At 45.0% G+C, this 14,715-nt stretch overlaps 2 protein-coding genes across 2 annotated transcripts in view; both read left to right on the plus strand.

The window, feature by feature from the left end:
* Nucleotides 1-7,165, plus strand: part of LOC119298770 (protein ROOT HAIR DEFECTIVE 3-like) — a 16,716-nt gene extending 9,551 nt beyond the window's left edge. Inside the window, exons 10-14 of the mRNA XM_037576066.1 lie at nucleotides 5,770-6,032; nucleotides 6,110-6,197; nucleotides 6,279-6,395; nucleotides 6,687-6,797; nucleotides 6,885-7,165. Coding sequence (XP_037431963.1) covers nucleotides 5,770-6,032; nucleotides 6,110-6,197; nucleotides 6,279-6,395; nucleotides 6,687-6,797; nucleotides 6,885-6,998 — 693 coding nt within the window. The 3' untranslated portion in view covers nucleotides 6,999-7,165. The remainder of the gene's footprint in view (nucleotides 1-5,769; nucleotides 6,033-6,109; nucleotides 6,198-6,278; nucleotides 6,396-6,686; nucleotides 6,798-6,884) is intronic.
* An 845-nt stretch (nucleotides 7,166-8,010) lies between these two features.
* LOC119349926 overlaps nucleotides 8,011-14,715 on the plus strand; it is a 16,894-nt gene continuing 10,189 nt past the window's right edge. The window contains exons 1-3 of the mRNA XM_037618018.1: nucleotides 8,011-8,143; nucleotides 9,072-9,171; nucleotides 9,225-9,276. Of these exons, the coding sequence (XP_037473915.1) occupies nucleotides 8,011-8,143; nucleotides 9,072-9,171; nucleotides 9,225-9,276 (285 nt within the window). The remainder of the gene's footprint in view (nucleotides 8,144-9,071; nucleotides 9,172-9,224; nucleotides 9,277-14,715) is intronic.

Consider the following 14,715-nt stretch of genomic DNA (forward strand, 5'->3'; position numbering starts at 1 on the left):
GCTCTTTGGCATGAGTCGGCGCGTGATGCCGACGTGACCGGAGCGCGGAAGGTAGTCTATCCAGTTCGTTGTCTTCATGAGGAATCTCCAAGTCGCCCTGGTCTGAGCCTGAGTGCCCCGGTTGTGTTGTGCCCATTGTGGCTATCCTACATTACCAGGCACAAAAGGAATGACCGTTTTTCCCCGAATTTCCGACGCCATACCGGACTTGGAGGCCACCAAACTCCGTGCTATGTGCCAACAATCCTTTTTACACCTTCAGGACTGCGTCTTTACTAGTTTTGCAAGGAAAATATATATATATATATGGGGATCATACGTGTCATTTCTAGTTTCCATAATGAACATTCCTTGCAATGGCCGGGGATGATGTATGGTTTCTATTAGTAGGTCACATTTAAAAATCAATTAGTATAAATTCCCACGATCTTCGGCAAAGGGGTGTCGCCCTCTTCTAAAGTAGGAAGATCCACATGGACCGTTATCTAGTTCGTCATGTGCTCATGTACACCCCCTGTCAACTAATATAATATAAGGCATTTTAGATCACTTCGTTTGTGATCTAAATCGTCTTATATTAGTTTACCTAGGGAGTAATATATTTAGTGAACATAAGGATTAATATATAATGCTTATTATGCCATGCACTGTGTAAGCCTATTATTTATATGTTGTGCATGACACCAAAAGACTAAATGCAAAAGTTTGTACAACGCAATATTGTTGATCAACTGAATTTACTATACATAGAAAATATGGTAACATGGAAAATCTATAATAAAACATGTAGTAGAGCATTTAAAAAAAATCTATGCATACTAATAAAGTACGGAGTGATTCTGCACAACGTATAATAAAACATGTAGAAAACCCCCGCTGCTTCCAGATAAGTAACCTGCCATTCACACTAGATCATTATTGGCTCGCGTTGCCGCGCCCGTCTACATTTCCAATGGAATAATAGGATTTTTACAAATATATAGTCATAAAGCATGCTGTCATCAGACAGTAAGAGAAAAACATCAAACTAACATTTGAATAAAGTGCATATATATTGGAAGGCAATATAAAAGAGCCAAGTAGTGCAGTGATAGGAGAGGACTGTTTTTTTTAAAACATGGGTCTTAACTTGAATTTGCTTCAAAATTAGGTCCCACATGTGAGGGGTCTGAATTGGGTGTTTGAGAAGTTGCTGGATATTCCCTTTTTGTCAAGGATCATTAGCATCTGGCTTCGCAACCTCAAAGGTGGAATAAAGAATCACATGCATGAATAAATATAATAACAAAATGTAGAATGCAAATCATAATAATTGATAGCCTATCAACACTTTGGAGAACATACCTGTTTCTAGCATGGTGTACACAATGAGAAGCTTGATATCAGGTAACTCTAGTACAATAATGATGGATAACAAAACACAAATTTAGGCAAGCAAATAATTTCAAAACACAACATCACATTCAGGTTTTTTTTTATCAGTAGAACCCTACCCACGCATAGCAATTGAAGTCAAGTGTGCTCACCTTTTCTACAAATAGAGCAAGGTTTGTAGTAAAATTATGTAGAAAGAAAATGCTCAGATTGGTAAAAAAATTGCTTGAACTCTCCTTTAAAATGGCAAGCTTATTTTAGGATGCATCGGCAACAAAACCAAAACCCGAGCACGATGCAATTACTTTTTGAAACTAAATAAGCATATATAGGTGTTTGTACAATCACAAAAAACATTATCTTGCGCAATCCGTATATAAACTAAGACCAGATACCTTGTGGAAAAAAGAAAAGAAAAAACATACAGATGATTTTGCAGATTCCGTTATGAGAATCCAAATTTTCTCAGGGGCTGCCAAGAAATTGAGTAGGCTCACTTTCTTCTAAAGCAGTGAATCCATGTTTTCCATGGAGCTGCAAGAAAGGAATTAATGTGGCATTGAATGAGTTAAATAAGCAAATAATCATCCTTGTTGTGCATGCCAACTTCGAATATAGTTTCTGCACATCATTTTGGAAAGATGGTTGGTTTGTGTACTAATTTCAAGAGATGAAGAAAGAAATTTAAATGAGCAATGACTACATAAAATAAATAAGAGAAATGATAGATGTTTAGTAGACCTTTTTAGACAACAGATCTTGAATTTCTCTTGATGTGGTTTCCCCTCGGAGTTAAACTCACAGGACACTTGGGCATCCATTCCTCTGGCAGAATTGATGTGTCTTCCATGTTCCAACCTTTGTCTGTTAAACTAAACCAAAATATTTGCTCTTTTAATTTGTTTCTGCTTAATAATTTTGTAAAAGGGAAAGAATCAACTAAAAGCTTATCAACAAGATCACATACACTTCAAGCTAACAACTCCATCATGCATAAAATAAATAAGAGAAATCTAAGTTTACGGAAAGTAGCGGCTGTTTGGAATTCTTAAGTTTATTTGGAATTCTTAGGATAAGTAGAAAAAGATATTGTATAGATACTATGGACCTCACATGGTTCAACCGATCGATTGTATATGTGTATGTGATCAGTGTCGTATTATGTAGTTCTCACGTAACAGAGATATTCTACATACTAACAAACCACGTGCGAGCATCTGCAGCCATGAGGGATTCTTGTGTTATGGTGGGAAAGAGGAGTTGTACGTACCTATGGCCAGCGTGAAGCAAGTGCGGCAAGGCCACGGCCATATTGGACGACAGCGGCACATGGGGATGTTGACTTTGGCGGGGCCGCCGGCGGACAATATGCTAGTCACGGTGGGCACGACCGCTGGAGGTTGAGTTCGGGGGAGTTGCGCCGCCGCTCGAGGTCGACGTTTTTTAGAACGATTTTTTTTTAGAACGAAGAGGTCGACGTTGGTGCGCTGCCGTTCGAGGTCGACGTTCGTGGGGCGCGAGGGCCTGCGAGACGAGGAGGAAGAGATTGAGATCGGGGAGACGTGGACAGAAGCACAGATTGGAGTGGCCGCTCGTACACATTGTCGCTGTTGACGCTAGTGGCGCACATTAGTTACCATGAATGGCTACCACGAACGGATGCTTCACTGCTTTTATGCCGGCGGGCCAGCTTCAATTCGGTCGCTAGTCGCTTCCAATCCCATGTCCCTACCGCATCAGCTGCCTGCATCGCTCGCCCTACATCGATCTGTGAGGCCCGTACCGTGCCGCATCAGATCAGATGGTTTTAACCCTAGCCGCCACGCGCAGGAGTCGCTGCGGGAAGGAGGAACGGCGACGGAGAAGCGAGGACATCGCAGGCTCGTAATTTTTTTCTGGTGCTGTGCAGACCGGACCTGCGGCTTCCTTACATGGGCTGTCTGGCCCAATTAACGACAGTACTCCAAATAAGCTACCGGAATAGCTGCTCTTAAGACATCAGGCCCAAGCTGTGGTCATGTCTTCACACCAACGAGAGATTCACGTGTATCCAACAACCAGAAACAATCCAATCTTGAAAACGAACGGTCCAAACAACTGATGGCGTGAGAGGCAAGGGATTAGGTGCAGTTTTACTGTCCTTAATAATAATAATTTAAGTGAGAAAACTTATCTATTTTTTACTGTTTTACAGAAAACCCTCTTCCTTTTCTAGTAAATAACCAGCACTCCACTATTAAATGATGGAAAATGAATCATTTTTGCGTTTTAGCAGAAAGCCCCTGTCGTTTCTATAATTAATCCAAAGTCCATCTAGAACAAATACTAATTTTTAAACGCACTTTTCTTTTAAATCCTAACTTTAATTTTAACATGTCATATATGAAATTTTATTAGAAAAATGTGTAGAATATGAATATGATGTTATTTTACCTGTTAAGTATTTTAAAAATACTATTTAGGGTGCAATCTTAATCAATAGCGCATGGTCCATCTTTCTTTCGTATCGACACCAACCCGGAGTACAATGAACACCTCATCAAAGTGAAGTTGGAGACGAAACAAACCGTTGATAACCGTGCAAGTACACCTCGTTAAAATTTTGCATGAAAAAAAGCAGATTTCTCATCTTATGCCGAAATAGAGAAACCTCGACAAGACATATTGGGGTCTTAGTAATGGTGATTGGTTTAGGACCGTGCGGTATTTTCTTCTGCCATTGCAATGCACGGTCTCTTTTGCTAGTAATTATAAATGGCCATCTACCATAACTTTCAACTGAAAAAAATTAAGGTGACCATAACGTCAAATGCATATGACCCGCCTACTATACAACAAAAATTACAGGTACAAACCATATCAATTTGGGAACAACCCCAACACATATAAAATACCAATCTGGGAACAGAGGACATCTACTTGGGAAACATCAGATTACGGTGGGATGCAACCATCTTGGAACAACAGCAAGAACAGCAAACACTTGGTGCGACAATAACAAGAAGAGCAAACACTTGGTTATCTAGCTTAACTCAAACTCGAGTCCCAGGTAGCAGCAACTGGAGACTCTAGACCCAACTCCACAAGCACACTGTTTACTCATTAGCAACCGACATGGCACTTCCGGGTGGAAAAACTACAATAATAACAAATAATAAAAGACATAGTCATATGTAGCAACCAATAGTACGGTCATCAGCCTTCTTCTTAGGGCCAAAAGGAAAAGGTGCAAGAGGCTCCTACTTATTCCCCCACCCCCCCCCCCTCCCCCCCCACCCGCGCGCGAGTGGCGGCGTTGAGCCGTTCTTTCTCCACGCGCGAGTGGGTGCGCGGGGGCCTCCCGATGGCGGCGGTGCTGCTTGCTGGTGATGGTGGCGAGGAGGCGGTGGTATGCGGGCGGTGAGGGATTCTTCGGCCAGCGAGCTGCAGCATGATGGCAGGGGCTGTCCGGACCCTTTTGGGTCCGGCCAGGTTATGGCGCCTGGTAGGCCACTAGTCCGTGCACCCGGTCGGCTTCGCATCGGTGGTGGAGGATGTCCCCTCCCTTCGACTGTGTTGCGGATGCCCGCCTAGCCGATTGTCTCTTCTCCCATCCTCCAGGTCTCGTGTCGGTGGCCTCGGTGAGACGACGAAGTTGGTTCGATGATCGTGGTGGCACAGGCTGGTGGGCGGCGAGCTGGGGGTGCACTTTGGACTGTCCGGGGTGGTGGTGGGGGTTCGGGTCGGAAGAAATCCCTGGTGGCTCGTCCGGTTCTGACATGGCGACGCCTGCGGGCGCTGTCGGGCCTTCCTGAAATGCGTCAGGTACATCCTTCCGTACTACCACCCGGGTATCAGAGGAAACTCTAGGACTAGCCTGAGCAGCAGCGGAGTTGTCGTCGCATCCTTCTTGAAGGTGTTGCTTGCTACGTGACGCTTCGGAGTGCTAGGAGCGTGGTGGTATTTCTCCAAAGGGTGCAGCGGTTGCTGGCCATCTTCGTTTCATTGATCTGCCATTGTCGGCATTTGTTTCTCTTTCTTTTTCTCTCTTTTTTCCTTTGGGCTTGTTTGTGTCGTGGCTCCGGTGAGCTGGTTGTATCGGTTGTTGGCTTTATAATATAAAGCGGGGGGAAACCCTTTATCGTGTTATTAGGTTCCTTGATAAGCATGTCGGATGCTCATGTAGAGTCAGTTTGTGCTCTAAAAGCGAAACTTGCAGATCTTTGTGGCAGATACTCTCTTCGTCCGAATTACTTGTCAGAGAAATGGATGTATCTAGACGTATTTTAGTTCTAGATACATCCATTTTTATCCATTTCTGCGACAAGTAATTTCGGACGGAGGTTGTACGAGGTTCTGCCGAAATGTCATGGCAAAACATGGATACCTTGTTTTATCTGGGACATGTTATTTCAGGGGAAACTTACAAGAACTCTAGGAGAACCAGTCAAGGAGTTTCTACGTTCAGCTCGAGATAACACCTGGGCAACTATTAAAATGCTTCTTGTAACCGAGACAATAGCTGCTGCTTCGTACCTTCAGTATGGACTTTTAGATTTGGTGCTCGATGAAGGTGCAGTGAAAGAACTGCTTTCAAGGCTGAAAAATCATGGAAGGAACGTTGTTGAATCAAAGGCAAAAGAAGAAGCTGCAACTATCTCGATGCGCATGAAAGACAGGTGAGCTGCGCTCCATATCTAAGTCAAAAGCAGGTCCTCTGTTGCACGAAGACTAAATGGTGGTGCAATATGTGCAGGTTCACGAAATTATTCAATACCTATCTTTCAAGAGAACAGAAACGAAAAATAGATGTACAAGCAATTGTCCAATCTGCCCTCGATGAAGTATGTCAAATTTAATACTGTCTATTTAGAAAAAATAATGTGTTGTAACGGAGCTGAGACTTCTTCCTTCTTTCCGTGCAGTGCATGTTGATGCTTTGGGTAATATCAGCAATTCGGTTAGATGGAGACGGTGATACCATTGAAAACTTTCGTTACCTACTTGATGATGGGCCACTGGCCTACATCTCACGGGAAGAGGTATATGTGCCACGCGTCATGCTTATATAAATACGTTTTTGCTGAATCAATGCAGTGTTTCTTTTACTTAAGCCCTGTTCGGATCCACTCCGCTCCACGGCTGCAACTCCCGGAGCGGAGGGAGCGGCAGCGTAATCGTATGGAGTGGCTGAGACCCAGCTCCTCGTACGGAGTGGAGTTTTGAAACGGGAGAGGTACCGAACAGGGCTTTAGCACCTCCTTTCATAGTAGATTATACATGTTTTTTCTGATTACTTGAAATAGAAATAATCGAATGGATACCATTACCAGGAGCTGATTCTAAGGGCCGGAACATTAATCTCCCCTGACAAGTGCAAGTTAATCTGGTACCTATTCATGGTTGAAGTTGATCCTATTGTCAAACCGGCCCTTGATGCTCAGGTATCCTCCATGGCATCAGTCGTTTATTTCTGAAAAAAAATTGAAGGACGGTTGTATATGCTAACTATTTTCTGCTCCCCTCTAAAGGAAGCATATAAGTGGAACAAACGAATGTCTGGGATTCAGATTGCATTGTTAGCTCTTAGAGTGGCTACCAGCACGCTGATATTCGTGACGACTGGAGTACCTGTATTTTTTTGATGGCACGGCAGAATTGTTCGGCTCTAACGAACTCTTCAATTTGTTTAGCCCCTAGGTTATCAATCTGTGCAACTGTCCATTCGGAACAGTAAAACAAACTTTTTTTTCTCTCCGGAACTTATTTATGTAATAATGCCACGGGTATCCCTATACCTAAAGTGCAGAAACAATACTTTAAATTCTAGTAAGAGAAATAGATAAATGGGGGTGGTCTGTACTGTTTCTATGGGAACTGCAACGTGTGGCCCTGGGAAATGCAAGGGAAACCCTTTAATTTTGTCGAGATTGAGTGCAAAATAAGTTTATGGTTTTACAGCATAAAGCAATAGTTTCCGCATCCACCACATATAATATGCACCACTAGAATCTGGTTTTGCGCCGAGATCTGAAACTTTACCGAATACATTTTATCGGGAAGTCGGCAAAGTTTGATTCAAAATTAGACTAGACAGTGATAAGAAACTCGGATGACTTCTCATTTTGCCTAGTTCCAACGAAAAAGGACCCAATGAACAAAATGAACTCGGCAGAATCTCAAGTTCGCCGAGTTTCCGAGAGAAAAAAAACTCGGCAAAATCGGGTAGGTGGGCCCCGCTGTCAAGCAGCCCACCCAGCCGTGACGACTTTCTATGTTTGCCCTGTTTCCTCTAATGGAAACTCGGCAAATATTTTATCTTTTTCAGTTTTTCAAATCCAAATTCGTGGTGTAACAATTATGCCGACGGCCCTCTACCAAAAACTCGGCAAACATTGACAGGTGAACCAACATCGCACGTGCAATTGACCAGTTGATCATTCGTCTCTGTATGTCGAGTGCCAAAAATCGGCAAAGGAATGACCCTTCATCTAAAATGTGGGACGTGCAAGGGATCACGCCAAACAAAAAAACCGTTTCCTGCCACAGCCGTCACCCATGCTCTCCTCCGATGATGAACTGCCGCCATGCCGCCCCCTCTACTTTCTCCAGCGCTCCGCATCGCCGCATCAATCCGGTGGCCAAGTCAGCCGCAACATGGACGACACCAAGGCCGTCCAGGATGTCACAGCACCCGCTGCGCAGACGGACAATGCGGTTGTCGCACCCACAGCCATGGGCTCCACTGTCATCGAAGCTGTTGAAACATGGGAAGGGCTTAAGGGCCCACGTAGGTGTCATAACATGGGGTTATGGTTAGTTTATTCCCACCCAACTAGCCGACTATGTTTAAAACTAGAAAACGTTCAGACTATGTTTAAAAAATGTTCAATGTGTATTTAGAAAATATTTACTACGAATGATTTTTTTGTTATATATTAAAAAATATTGATCGTATATTTCGGAGAATGTTGGACGTATATTTAAAAAGATCCACTGTGTATTTGAAAAATGTTCACGGTATATCATAAAATGTACATTGTATATGATAAAAAATGAAAGAAAAAAGTCATAATAAGGAAGGAAAACGAGAAAAAACAAAACAAAACCAATAGCAACCCAACTAACCGACAAGAAAAACCAAAACAAAACCAATATCATGAGATTGATTCCTCGTCTAGTTAGCTGCTACTGCTATCACCCATCAGGTGGCGAGATTAGAGCTTTCCTATTAGCAATTCAGTATGCTGATCGTCATCATCGTTAAACAGCTAATATGTACTCGAGGTAGAAAACATTCGTATTTATTTATTTAACTTTCTTATGGTGAAATATGTTTCTTCTTAGAGAAGGGAGTGCAGTATGTGTTAGTTGTGTATTGAGCTTGTCGCAACTTAAATTGGAGATGGATTATAACTGGATCAGGTGCTCCTCTATACTCTTTGATGTTATATCTAAGAATCCTATATACTACTACTCCTTTGGTTCTGTGGTTTTTCAGCGTACTTGTTGTCCTAGCGTAGCTACCAGAAAATTGAAACTTTCTGTGTGTCAAATAGTTTTCCAGTCGGCCCGCAACCAGCACACAGTAAAATTGAATTGGGAAAGGGATGGAGTTTATCAGTACCTGGTCTGAGGATTCAAGTTCCATAGGCATGTCGAACACTACCCATCTCGTAATCGGACATGATGGTCGTGCATAACGTTTCATTGAACAGCTCAGGTGCAAAGGCTAGAAAACAGTCTCAACGGCAAAGGCAGCATCAGAGCTAGTTGCGAGTTAGAGTTTATCAGGAGGGATAAAGCACCTGATCCTGAGTATACCTCAAGTTCCCTGGGCATCCTGTTGTGCATGTCATTTCATCAAACAGCTCGGCTGCAGAGGGCAGAGCAGACGGCCGCCTCGACGGCAAGGCAGTGAAGGTAGATCATAGTCGTAGCTTGTAGTATGGGACCTGATTTGTGTTAGGTATATCCAAACAATCTCTAGTTTAGTTTTAGTAGATTTACTAGGAAGTGGTCTCGTATGTGGCGCTAGTTGTGTTGAGTCACTCCCTCCGTAAAGAAAATGTATAGTGATCTTAACGCTCTTATATTTCTTTATGGAGGGAGTACTAGCTTGTGTGCTAGTAGGTTTAGGTAGCTAAGTTTGGTAAGATATGAGGTGGTGCATTTGATTGAATTGAAGCCTACTAGCACCACCTCTAGCCAAGTGGCTTTTTTTGGATAAAGGGCTTTTCATTGAATTGAAATATCGAGGTGATACAATCGCATCATAAGAAAGCCCGGCCTCTGCATAACCAGATGCACATAGCCAACAAGTCCACAAGTCCTAAAAAGAAAAAAAAGTAGCTGAGGAAAAAAAACATAAGCCGGTCTAGGACGTGGCATATCCTATCCAAAGATCACACCGCCATCCATGGGGGGTAAAAAACCTCTCTGGCCATACGCTCCAGCCGTGTAGACACCATCATAAAAAGGTCCCTATCCTCCGGCCTCTGCAGGATAGACCAAGTATGGAGCCATCGCGAGCATGCATGGATAACCTGCATACGAGATGAGACACTTTTATTGTCAAACACTACGTCATTCTTGGTAAGCCACAGTGCCCAACATAAGGCAGCTGCCCCTCAACCAATTGCGGAATATATTCCGTGCACTACATGGTGGGTAAAGATTTGAAGCTATTTGAACAACAGCCCAGACAGACCGAGCAAGCTTGCACTCAAAAAATAAGTGTTTAATAGACTCGTCGTGCTAACAGAAGACACATTTTTTGTTACCTTGCCAGTTGTGCCGTGCCAAACTATCCCTAGTTAATATGACCCCTCTATTAAGAAACTAGAGAAAAATCTTCACCCTTAAAGGTATTTTGAGCTTCACAATTTTCTGTTATCAACCGGAACCTCATTATGAACCAGAGCATCATACATGGACTTGACTGAAAACATGCCAGTCTGATGCAACTTCCATCGAAATATGTCCAGTTCATCCAACAACTGAATAACCTCCAGACGGAGGAGTAATTCAATCCATGCTGCCAACCGAGGTCCTAGGAGTCTTAGAGTCGACTCATCAGCAAAACCAGTTAAAGAGCATCTTCGGCGGTCCGCCGTCCAGAAGAGAAAGGCTATTGGTGAAGAAGTGGCTCGACTGTTGGCGGCAGGATTTATCCGAGAGATATACCACTCCGAGTGACTCGCTAATGTCGTCATGGTTCCCAAAAAGGACAAATCGCTCCGAATGTGCATTGATTTTAAGCACATCAATCGGGCCTGCCCGAAAGATCATTTTCCTCTACCTCGCATTGATCAAATTGTTGACTCGACCGCGGGGTGCGAGAGATTGTCTTTTCTAGATGCCTATTTCGGGTACCATCAGATCCGTCTGTATGGACCCGATGAGATAAAAACAGCTTTCATCACTCCATTCGGGTGCTTCTGCTATATTACCATGCCATTCGGCCTCAAGAATGCCGGAGCCACGTTTATGCGAATGATTCAGAAGTGTCTGCTCACTCAAATCAGTCGGAATGTGGAAGCGTATATGGATGATATCGTCGTCAAGTCACGAAAAGGTTCCGACCTGCTCACTGACCTCGCCGAAACATTTGCCAACCTCAGAAGGTATGATATCAAGCTCAATCCATCAAAGTGCACATTCGGAGTTCCTGGTGGCAAGTTACTTGGTTTTCTCGTTTCCGAGCGAGGGATCGATGCTAATCCAGAGAAAATCGGCACTATTCTCCGAATGAAGCGCCCTGTGCGAGTGCACGATGTACAGAAGCTTACTGGATGCTTGGTCGCATTAAGTCGATTCATCTCACGACTCGGTGAAAAGGCATTACCTCTTTACCGATTGATGAAGAAGGCAGACAAGTTCGAGTGGACTCCCGAAGCTGATGCAGCGTTTGCCGAGCTAAAAGCTCTGCTCTTCACCCAGCCGGTGCTTGCTGCTCCAATCAGCAAAGAGCCTCTGTTGCTTTATATCGCAGCCACAGGACAAGTCGTCAGTACAGTGCTTATGGTAGAGCGTGAAGAGGAAGGAAAAGCCTTCAAAGTTCAGCGCCGAGTGTATTATTTGTCTGAAGTCTTGACTCCATCCAAGCAGAGATACCCTCATTATCAGAAGCTTGTGTATGGAATATACATGACCACGAAGAAGGTTGCTCATTATTTCTCTGATCATTCCATCACAGTCGTCAGCGACGCTCCACTTTCAGAGATTTTACACAACAGAGATGCAACTGGTCGAGTGGCCAAATGGGCGATCGAACTTCTTCCCCTTGATATCAAGTTCGAGGCAAAGAAAGCCATTAAGTTCCAGGCAATAGCTGATTTCCTCGCCGAGTGGATTGAACAACAGCAGCCGACTGAGGTTCACTCGGAGCATTGGACCATGTTCTTTGATGGCTCTAAGCTGCTGAATGGTTCCGGTGCTGGGGTTGTCCTAGTTTCCCCCAGAGGAGATAAGCTCAGATATGTGCTCCAGATTCACTTTGATTCCTCCAACAATGAGGCAAAGTATGAGGCCCTCTTATACGGATTGCGCATGGCCATTTCACTCGGCGTCCGTCGCCTGATGGTCTATGGCGATTCAGATTTAGTGGTCAACCAAGTGATGAAGGAGTGGGACGTGAGAAGCCCAGCCATGACTGGATACTGCAATGAAGTGAGGAAGCTGGAAAAGAAGTTTGAGGGGTTAGACCTCCATCATATACCCCGACTGAAAAATCAAGCAGCTGATGATCTAGCAAAGATAGGTTCCAAGAGAGAAGCCATTCCGAGTGGCGTGTTTTTGGAACATATTCATATGCCGTCAGTTAAGGAAGACCCTTTCACTGAAGAAACCCCACAACCCAAGAGTGCCACGGATCCGACTGAGGTAGAGGTCCCAGCAGTGGTCGACTTAGTTATGGAGATCTTGGTAGTCACACCCAACTGGACAATTCCCTATATCGCATATATCTTGAGAAAAGAGCTCCCAGAGGATGAGGAAGAGGACATATCGTCCGTCGATCCAAGGCCTTTACCGTTATCAAAGGACAGTTGTATAGAGAGAGAGCGACTGGAGTTGGTCAGAAGTGCATAACGCCGGAGGAAGGTCGAATCATTCTCAATGATATCCACTCGGGGACCTGTGGTCATCATGCGTCCTCTCGGACCATCGTGGCCAAAGCATACCGAGCCGGATTTTACTGGCCAAAGGCAAATGAGATGGCAAAGGAAATAGTGGACAAGTGTGAAGGATGTCAGTTCTACTCAAATATGTCACACAAGCCTGCGTCAGCTCTGAAGACCATTCCACTCGTTTGGCCTTTCGCAGTATGGGGGTTGGACATGGTCGGTCCCTTGAGAACAGGTCGAAGTGGCTTCACGCATGTACTGGTGGCAGTCGACAAGTTCACCAAGTGGATTGAGGCTAAGCCAATCAAGAACCTTGACGCCGGTACTGTTGTTAGCTTCATCAGGGAACTGATAGTCAGATATGGAGTCCCGCACAGCATTATTACGGATAATGGGTCGAACTTTGACTCGGAGGAATTCAGAGATTTCTGCAACTCTCAAGGCACACGAGTCGACTACGCTTCAGTCGCCCATCCGCAGTCGAATGGACAAGCAGAGCTAGCCAATGGCCTGATCCTCAAAGGATTGAAACCCCGACTGATGCGCGATCTCAAGCATGCGGCTGGAGCGTGGGTCGACGAACTTCCCTCGGTGCTTTGGGGACTGCGGACCACACCTAATCGGTCGACCGGAAGAACTCCATTCTTCTTGGTCTACGGAGCTGAGGCGGTCTTGCCGAGTGATCTTCTCCACAATGCTCCTCGAGTTGAACTCTACAACGAAGCAGAAGCTGAACAAGCGCGGCAGGACGCAGTCGACCTTCTAAAGGAAGAAAGGGAGATGGCTTTGATCCGATCGACCATTTACCAACAAGACATGCGTCGCTTTCACGCCAGAAATGTGAGGGGTCGAGCCTTCCAGGAAGAGGATTTAGTACTCCGAGTGGATCAGCAGAAACATCATAAGCTCGCTCCTTCTTGGGAAGGGCCCTTCGTCGTCACCAAGGTTCTCCACAACGGGGCGTACCGTCTTTACAACGTCGAACACAATATCGACGAGCCCCGAGCTTGGAACGCGGAACTACTCAGCCCATTTTACACTTAAAAGTTTTCACTCGGATGAGTTGTAATAAAGTACTTCTGTAGTTCATGGATTACAAAATAATAGTGTCATAATTTCTCCATAATTTTTGTCACTTTTTTATCTGTCCAATAAAATTCCCCCCTCAGTGGGTGACTTAGCCGCGAATCCGCTTCGCCTAAGTTTGTAAAAAAAATCCTTACCGAGTGGTGAGCCAGACTCCCACTCGGGGGCTTAGCTGCGAATCCGTTTCGCCTAAGTTATAAAAAACCCTTACCGAGTGGTGAGCCAGACTCCCACTCGGGGGCTTAGCTGCGAATCCGTTTCGCCTAAGTTATAAAAATCCTACCGAGTGGTAGACCAGACTTCCACTCGGGGGCTTAGCTACAGTCCAAGTACTCGCCTAAGTTATAAAAATCCTACCGAGTGGTGAGCCAGACTCCCATTCGGGGGCTTAGCTGCAGTCCAAGTAGTCGCCTAAGTTATAAAAATCCTACAGAGTGGTGAGCCAGACTCCCACTCGGGGGCTTAGCTGCAGTTTAAACACTCGCCTAAGTACAATGTGCGCTCGAAAGGAGGACGAGATGCAGGTCAACTGCGCCCCTCTCCTCTGAGCTACGCCATAAATACAATGTGCGCTCGCAAAGAGGTCGAGGTGCAGGTCGACTGCGACCCTCTCCTCCGAGCTATGCCATAAGTACAATGTGCGCTCGCAAGGAGGACAAGGTGCAGGTCGACTGCGACCCTCTCCTCCGAGCTACGCCATAAGTACAATGTGCGCTCGCAAGGAGGACGAGGTACAGGTCGACTGCGACCCTCTCCTCTGAGCTACGCCATAGTACAATGTGCGCTTGTAAGGAGGACGAGGTGCAGGACGACTGCGACCCTCTCCTCTGAGCTTCGCCACAAGTACAACGTAAAAATCTTACCGAATGGAGAGCAAACCTCTCACTCGGGGGGCTTAGCTGCAGCCCAGTGCTCGCCTAAGATATAAAAATCCTACCGAGTGAAGAGCAAACCTCTCACTCGGGGGCTTAGCTGCAGCCTAGTGCTCGCCTAAGATATAAAAATCCTACCGAGTGAAGAGCAAACCTCTCACTCGGGGGCTTAGCTGCAGCCCAGTGCTCGCCTAAGATATAAAAATCCTACCGAGTGAAGAGCAAACCTCTCACTCGGGGGCTTAGCTGCAGCCTAGTGCTCGCCTAAGATATAAAAA

Source organism: Triticum dicoccoides, chromosome 1B, assembly GCF_002162155.2.
Source record: "Triticum dicoccoides isolate Atlit2015 ecotype Zavitan chromosome 1B, WEW_v2.0, whole genome shotgun sequence".
Lineage (NCBI taxonomy): Eukaryota > Viridiplantae > Streptophyta > Magnoliopsida > Poales > Poaceae > Triticum > Triticum dicoccoides.